The sequence below is a fragment of the Antennarius striatus genome, chromosome 3 (genome assembly GCF_040054535.1).
Source record: "Antennarius striatus isolate MH-2024 chromosome 3, ASM4005453v1, whole genome shotgun sequence".
Lineage (NCBI taxonomy): Eukaryota > Metazoa > Chordata > Actinopteri > Lophiiformes > Antennariidae > Antennarius > Antennarius striatus.
The window spans coordinates 969,292-977,710 of NC_090778.1; the positions used below are offsets into that span (position 1 = coordinate 969,292).

An 8,419-nucleotide genomic window follows, 5' to 3' on the forward strand; every position below is an offset into this window, starting at 1 on the left:
TCTACTCGAATTTTTTGGTCGAGCACTGATTTGGTCGAGTATAGAGGCGGTCGAGTACAGAGGTATCACTGTATATAACTATCCATACAACTATTGAAGAGATTTAGACATTATACACATGTTACTTGCTAATGCTATTTGCTATTTTGCTAGCTTCACAGTAGTCAACTTTAATCACACTCTCATTTAATCTTTGCAGACAGTTGAACCCTATCCCAGTACACAAAGAGCTCACAGAACTCATCTAATCTTTTGTCACCCTTGAAGTCTGTACACATTAGATCACACACACACACACACACACACACACACACACACACACACACACACACACACACACACACACACACACTGAAGCAAAGTCTTTTCAGAGCTTCTTTATTCCTTGGGTTCTTGTTATTGAGGTAAAGTAGGAGACTTAGCCAAATGTAGCCGCAAGAGGACACAAGCCAGTGTCTTATTGTGCCGGTCCCAAGCCCGGATAAATACAGAGGGTTGCTTCAGGAAGGGCATCCGGCGTAAAACTTTTGCCAAATCAAAGATGCGAATCAACCTATGACTTCCATACCGGATCGGTCGAGGCCCGGGTTAACAACGACCGCCATCGGTGCTGTTGACCTACAGGGCGCCGGTGGAAATTGGACTACTGTTGGTCGAAGAAGGAGAGGAGGAAAGTGCGTTCGCTCGAAGAAAGAGAAGAGGAACACCAAGAGTATAGGACTGAGAGTAGGGACGTTGAATGTTGGAACTATGACAGGAAAAGGTAGAGAGTTGGTTGACATGATGCAGAGGAGGAAGGTAGACATACTGTGTGTCCAGGGGACCAGGTGGAAAGGTAGCAAGGCTAGAAGTTTAGGAGCAGGGTTCAAGTTGTTCTATCATGGTGTAGATAGGAAGAGAAATGGTGTAGGAGTTATCTTGAAGGAGGAGTTTGTTAGGAATGTCCTGGAGGTAAAAAGAGTGTCAGATAGAGTGATGAGTCTGAAGCTAGAAATAGAAGGTGTGATGTTCAATGTTGTTAGTGGGTATGCTCCACAGGTAGGATGTGAGCTGGAGGAGAAGGAGAAATTCTGGTTGGACTTTGATGAAGTGATGCAGAGCATGCCTAGAAGTGAGAGAGTTGTCATTGGAGCAGACTTCAATGGACATGTTGGTGCAGGAAACAGAGGTGATGAGGAGGTGATGGGCAGGTTTGGTATCCAGGAGAGGAACGCAGAAGGACAGATGGTAGTTGACTTTGCAAAAAGGATGGAAATGGCTGTAGTGAATACTTTCTTCCAGAAGAGGCTGGAACATAGAGTGACCTATAAGAGTGGAGGTAGGAGCACACAGGTAGACTACATCTGGTGTAGATGGTGTAACCTGAAGGAGGTCAGTGACTGTAAAGTAGTGGTAGGTGAGAGTGTAGCCAAACAGCATAGGATGGTGGTGTGTAGGATGACTCTGGTGGTGAGGAAGATGAAGAGGACAAAGGCAGAGCAGAAGACGAAATGGTGGAAGCTGAAAAAGGAAGAGTGTTGCATGACTTTTAGGAAGGAGTTAAGACAGGCTCTGGGTGGTCAGGAGGTGCTTCCAGATGACTGGACAACTACAGCTAATGTGATCAGGGAGACAGGTAGGAGAGTACTTGGTGTGTCATCTGGAAGGAAAGTAGATAAGGAGACTTGGTGGTGGAATGAGGAGGTACAGGAGTGTATACAGAGAAAGAGGTTAGCTAAGAAGAAGTGGGACACTGAGAGGACTGAGGAGAGTAGACAGGAGTACAGGGAGATGCAGCGTAAGGTGAAGGTAGAGGTAGCAAAGGCCAAACAAGAAGCTTATGATGACTTGTATGTTAGGTTGGACAGTAAGGAGGGAGAGACTGATCTACACCGGTTGGCAAGACAGAGAGACAGAGATGGGAAGGACGTGCAGCAGGTTAGGGTGATTAAGGATAGGGATGGAAGTCTACTGACAGGTGCCAGTAGTGTGATGGGAAGATGGAAAGAGTACTTTGAAGAGTTGATGAACGTGGAAAATGAGAGAGAACAAAGACTAGAAGAGGTGACTGTTGTGGACCAGGAAGTAGCAAAGATTAGTCAGGATGAAGTGAGGAGGGCATTGAAGAGGATGAAGAGTGGAAAGGCAGTCGGTCCTGATGATATACCTGTAGAGGTATGGAAGTGTCTAGGAGAGGTGGCAGTAGAGTTTCTGACTGGGTTGTTCAACAGGATCTTAGATAGTGAGAAGATGCCTGAGGAATGGAGGAGAAGTGTGCTGGTGCCCATTTTTAAGAACAAGGGAGATGTGCAGAGTTGTGGCAACTACAGAGGAATAAAGCTGATGAGCCATACAATGAAGTTATGGGAGAGAGTAGTGGAAGCTAGACTAAGGGCAGAAGTGAACATTTGTGAGCAGCAGTATGGTTTCATGCCAAAAAAGAGTACTACAGATGCAGTATTTGCTCTGAGGATGTTGATAGAGAAGTACAGAGAAGGCCAGAGGGAGCTGCGTTGTGTTTTTGTAGATCTGGAGAAAGCTGATGACAGGGTGTCCAGAGAGGAACTGTGGTATTGTATGAGGAAGTCTGGAGTGGCAGAGAAGTATGTTAGAGCGGTGCAGGACATGTATGAGGACTGTAAGACAGTGGTGAGGTGTGTGTAGGTGTGACAGAGGAGTTCAAGGTGGAGGTGGGACTGCATCAGGGATCAGCTCTGAGCCCCTTCTTGTTGCTATGGTGATGGACAGGCTGACAGACGAGGTTAGACAGGAATCTCCATGGACTATGATGTTTGCAGATGACATTGTGATCTGCAGTGAGAGCAGGGAACAGGTGGAGGAGAAGCTAGAGAGGTGGAGGTTTGTCCTGGAAAGGAGAGGAATGAAGGTTAGCCGCAGTAAGACAGAGTACATGTGTGTGAATGAGAGGGACCCAAGTGGAAGAGTGAGGTTACAGGGAGAAGAGATCAAGAAGGTGGAGGATTTGAAGAACTTAGGGTCAACAGTCCAGAGCAATGGAGAGTGTGGAAAAGAGGTGAAGAAGCGTGTCCAGGCAGGATGGAACGGGTGGAGGAAAGTGTCAGGTGTGATGTGTGATAGAAGAGTTTCAGCTAAAATGAAAGGAAAGGTGTACAAAACTGTGGTGAGACCAGCGATGTTGTTTGGTCTAGACAGTGTCACTGAGGAAAAGACAGGAGACAGAGCTGGAGGTAGCAGAGATGAAGATGCTGAGGTTCTCTCTGGGAGTGACCAGGATGGATAGGATCAGGAATGAGTACATCAGAGGGACAGCACATGATAGAGGTTCTGGAGATAAAGTCAGAGAGGCCAGACTGAGATGGTTTGGACATGTCCAGAGGAGAGATAGTGAATATATTGGTAGAAGGATGCTGAGTTCTGAACTGCCAGGCAGGAGGCCTAGAGGAAGACCAAAGAGGAGGTTTATGGATGTAATGAGGGAAGACATGAAGGTAGTTGGTGTGAGAGAAGAGGATTCAAAGGACAGGGCTAGATGGAGGAAATTGATTCGCTGTGGCGACCCCTGAAGGGAAAAGCCGAAAGGAAAAGAAGAAGAAGGAGACTTAGCCGATCGTCATAAGTTTAAAAAGTTTGTTCCTGACAACAAGTCTAATTCAGGTATCCGGGCTCTCCACAGTCCCTGACTGCCGGTACTACACGGGTCTGAAGAAGAGCAAATTCTATCTTGGCCTGGTCAGATTTAAACAATTCAGATTAAGAATATGCATGAGGGGATGTGGTGTCTTCTGGACCAATCTGTGACAGGTTTCCGGCCGCATCTTCTCGACATAGTTTCCGTCTCCGGTCTCATCCTGTAAACAATCCTGCCTACATCCTGATCACCCCGTAAGTGTGAAGACTTCCATAAATGGAACCGTTACCTTGGATGTGTGTGTGTGATTGTTCAAATGTGTACAGACTTAAAGGATGACAAGAGGGTGAGAAAAGATTAGATGAGTTCTGTGAGCTGTGTGTGTAGTGGGACAAGGTTCAACTGCAAAGATTAAATGAGATTGTGATTAAAGTTGACTACTGTGAAGCTAGCAAAATAGCAAATAGCATTAGCAAATAACACGTGTGTAATGTCTAAATCTTCATTTTGCTTCACTATGTATAACTATGTATCTACTGTATGTAACTATCCATGTCTATCCATATAACTGCATCCATCCATCCATTTTCTTCCGCTTCATCCGCCGCAGCGTGTCATGGGGAGCTGGAGCCTATCCCAGCTGTTATAGGGCGTGAGGTGGGGGAAACTCCGGGCACGACGCCAGTGCACCGCAGACCCACACAAAGACAGACAACCACACACACACCTACAATTTCGAACTGACCAATCCACCTTACGTTCATGTTTCTGGAGGTGGGAGGAAGTCGGAGAACCCGGAGAGAACCCCCCCAAGCACGGGGAGAACATGCAAACTCCACACGTGGGACTCGAACCTGGAACCGCCGTGTTGTGTGGCGACAGCGCTACACACTGCACCACCGTGCCACCAACTATATATCAATCAATTCATATAACTGTATTTATGCAAGCACTATACAAATCCAATATTAGCTATGTAGCTATTGATTTATCTACTGTATAACTATCTGTATATACTGTCGTATAACTATATATCTACTTTATAACTATCAATAATTATATCTAGATTTAACTATAACCATATATGTATATATATAACTATTTCTGTATATCTATATCCACACAGGATGCTCCTAGCGTGGATGGAAGGCAGTGCAGGTGGGTGGTCCCATTACACATTTTGTTACAGGTTATGAGGAAAGGAACACAAAGTCGCTTTCCGATTACAACAGGTCAGATTTACAGGTCACGATAGCCTCGAGTTTTAATCTGAATAGATCAAGATAGCCTCAGCTCTGAAGAGGTCCAGTAGTCTTCCCTTCACCAAACCGTCTCCACACGCTATGCGTCACGTTTAGGTCTGTGGAAACTTCAACATGTTTTCTGCTCATGGACGAAAACACCACCACTGGTCTTTAACAACTTTTATTTTGTATATAGAAAAAGCTTCTAAGCTTTGACTGCAAATTTGCGGATGGAGTAGAGGAGGTCTTTCCTCTGCTGCTTCTTGGTGCGCAGACTCTCCTCATGTTTGTTGAGCCGGCGCCGCAGCGCTCTGGTCTTCTTGGGTCTCAGGTCCAAGGGCTTGTACTTCTTACCCTGAAAGAGCAGACACAGCGGTCAGTGTCGACGGACTGGCCCGGTCCGTTGACAGCGATTTCTACATTCTTACGACTGCCTTCAAACCGGGAGCTGGTGAACAAAAACCAGCAGCTGCTAACAGCCTCCATGAGATCACGCCTGGTGCTGGTGGGGCTAGACTCAGGCTCCGTCCACACCATGACGGATTTTTTAAAAAGCACATCGAAAACGATTCGCGTCCACACGACAGCATTTTCAAAAAAATCTCCGTCCACACGTAAACGCATCAGTGCGTTTTCAAAGACTGCTATACGCATGCCACACCATGTGGTGGCAGTGTTGAGTCAAATTTTATCCAATAGGAATCCTCCATGTTTTGTTGTCACAACACACGGGCCCATAAATATGACGTCACAGCGGTTTTCGTCGCAGGAAAGACATCGTTTTTTAAAAGTTGCGGATTCACCGTCTACACGACAACGCAGACCCAGAGTTTTTAAAAAATCCACTAGGCCAACATTTTTGAAAATCTGCGCTTTCCTTCCGGATATCTGCGTTGTCGTGTGGACGGAAGGCGTAAACGCAACAAAAAAGTTGCGTTTTTAAAAAATGTGCTGGGGGGCTCCTCAGGTCGACCCGTCTCAGTCTTTTGGTAAGCAGCTGTTGATGCATCAGCACAGCATCAGCTCCACAACGATCATCATGGACAGGACGACCAGAGACCAGGGCCCCCCCAGCCATCAGACACTCACCTTGTAGAACTTCCTCAGGTTCTCCTTCTGCGTCTGGTTGATGACAGTCAGGACTCTGGCGATGGACTTGCGAACAACGCGACTGTCAAAAAAAAAAAGAGGCATCGTCAGACCATCCCTGTCCCGAAGACCCAGAGACGGTCTTTACCTGTGAACTGGTTTCAACCAAATGTTCTAACAAACCAGAAACACCAGAGAGCATTGAACCAATCACATACCAGTTAGTCCAGGGACGGCCCCCAACCACCAGATCAACCGCAGTCCTGCTATAAGCTAGCATGTTGACCATACCCCCCCAAATTCAACCTGTTCCCCATCAGGACTAAGGCGTCTGTTCCCCATCAGGACTAAGGCGTCTGTTCCCGATCAGGACTAAGGCGTCTGTTCCCGATCAGGACTAAGGCGTCTGTTCCCGATCAGGACTAAGGCGTCTGTTCCCGATCAGGACTAAGGCGTCTGTTCCCGATCAGGACTAAGGCGTCTGTTCCCGATCGGGACTAAGGCGTCTGTTCCCGATCAGGACTAAGGCGTCTGTTCCCAATCAGGACTAAGGCGTCTGTTCCCAATCAGGACTAAGGCGTCTGTTCCCAATCAGGACTAAGGCGTCTGTTCCCAATCAGGACTATGGCGTCTGTTCCCGATCAGGACTATGGCGTCTGTTCCCGATCAGGACTATGGCGTCTGTTCCCGATCAGGACTATGGCGTCTGTTCCCTATCAGGACTAAGGCGTCTGTTCCCAATCAGGACTGAGGCGTCTGTTCCCGATCAGGACTATGGCGTCTGTTCCCGATCAGGACTATGGCGTCTGTTCCCAATCAGGACCAAGGCGTCTGTTCCCAATCAGGACTAAGGCGTCTGTTCCCTATCAGGACTAAGGCGTCTGTTCCCGATCAGGACTAAGGCGTCTGTTCCCGATCAGGACTAAGGCGTCTGTTCCCGATCAGGACTAAGGCGTCTGTTCCCGATCAGGACTAAGGCGTCTGTTCCTGTTCCTGATCAGGATTCCAGTTGAAACACGATTAACAGAAATGGAAACAGAATAAAACACTGGAGAACTAAGAATTTAGAGGTGGTGATGGTCATTTATGCCCCGCCCCCTACGGAACAAACCAATCACCTCCAGAGTCTGTCACCACGCTGATCTACACCGGTCAGCTTTTCTATCATTCAACACGTGCCCCCCCCAGCGGTACTTACATCTTGGACAGCTTGGACGCGGCCCCCCCCGTCACCTTGGCCACGCGCAGCTGGGACAGCTCGTTCTTCAGGTCGTCCAGCTGCTTCAGAAGCTCCTCCTTCTTCTTGCCCCGCAGGTCTCGCGCTTTGATCTTAGCCTGGAGACACGAGACACGTTAGATCGCCGACACGAGCCACCCGGAAGCCGCGGCCTGCCGGACGCTCCGGGAATACCTAGCATGTGGCTAACAGCTAAGAGTGTCGGGACCCCGGGGGGGTCCTGACCGCCCTGACCCGCACACACAACCCCCCCTCTAAGACCCGCGGGTCAAACACCGATAACAGCCTTCATGTCACGAGCCACCGACGCCTCCGTTAGCATGCGGATAGCTAGCATACGGCTAACAGCTACGAGCGTCGGGACCCAGTCCGCGGGTTAAACTCCGCTCCGGTACCGAACGGCGGCTCCACGTGAACGCACGCGGCTCCGGTAACCTTCACGACACCGAATGAGCGCGCGTGACGGCGGCGGACCCGGTAGAGACCCGGTAGAGACCCGGTAAAGTCCCGGGTCGCGGCGGAGCGGGGCGCTCACCATGTTCCTGCTCGCTGCTCCGTCGGAAAGGCCGGACGCGCCGCGTGCGCACAGGAAGTAGCTGCGGCGGTCTTCTTCGTTGGTCCCTCCTCACGACGAGACAACAGCGCCCCTGGCGGGGGGCGGGGAACAGCAGCAACAACCCATTCATCCAGATGCAAACCCACGTCTTCAGCCATCGCGGGTCGCGGAACCCAACCCAATACACGGTCACAGCAAGATGTTTGAATGTGCATCAACATTCAGGAAATGTTCCAGTGAAATGTTAATTAATTAAATTAAAAGCTCCGCGTCAGCAGCAAACAACTAAAACGGTTTGAATGTCTGATGAAATTGTGGAAACCTTGTGCAAAAGGCTCGACACGGTGTCTCTGGTGAGTGGACACATTTGTTCCAGTGATTCTAACAACAGAACCCATCGTGGTAAAAGTGCTTCCCTGGTTTCCGTGGATTCTGGTGGGGGGAGGGCGTCACCCAGACAGGTGGTCAGCCTCCTCCACCCCATCCACAGACCCATCATTCAGCTGCATCTCCTGCTGGTCCCTCATCAGATGCAGGTGTTCCTGTCAGTGTCAGTGAGCGTCTGAACTGGACCAGTGTGTCAGTGAGCGTCTGAACTGGACCAGTGTGTCAGTTAGGGTCTGAACTGGACCAGTGTGTCAGTTAGGGTCTGAACTGGACCAGTGTGTCAGTGAGTTATTGAACTGGACCAGTGTGTCAGCGAG

General features: G+C 49.0%; 1 protein-coding gene across 1 annotated transcript; it reads right to left on the reverse strand.

The window, feature by feature from the left end:
* Positions 1–4,998: 4,998 nt before the first annotated feature.
* rpl35 (ribosomal protein L35) lies at positions 4,999–7,835 on the reverse strand. Its single transcript, XM_068310570.1, has 4 exons — positions 7,695–7,835; positions 7,121–7,257; positions 5,923–6,004; positions 4,999–5,188 (listed from the first exon to the last, which is right to left on the reverse strand). Exons 1-4 carry the CDS (start codon positions 7,695–7,697, stop codon positions 5,039–5,041), a joined length of 372 nt encoding a protein of 123 aa, XP_068166671.1. The 5' UTR covers positions 7,698–7,835; the 3' UTR covers positions 4,999–5,038.
* Positions 7,836–8,419: the final 584 nt, after the last annotated feature.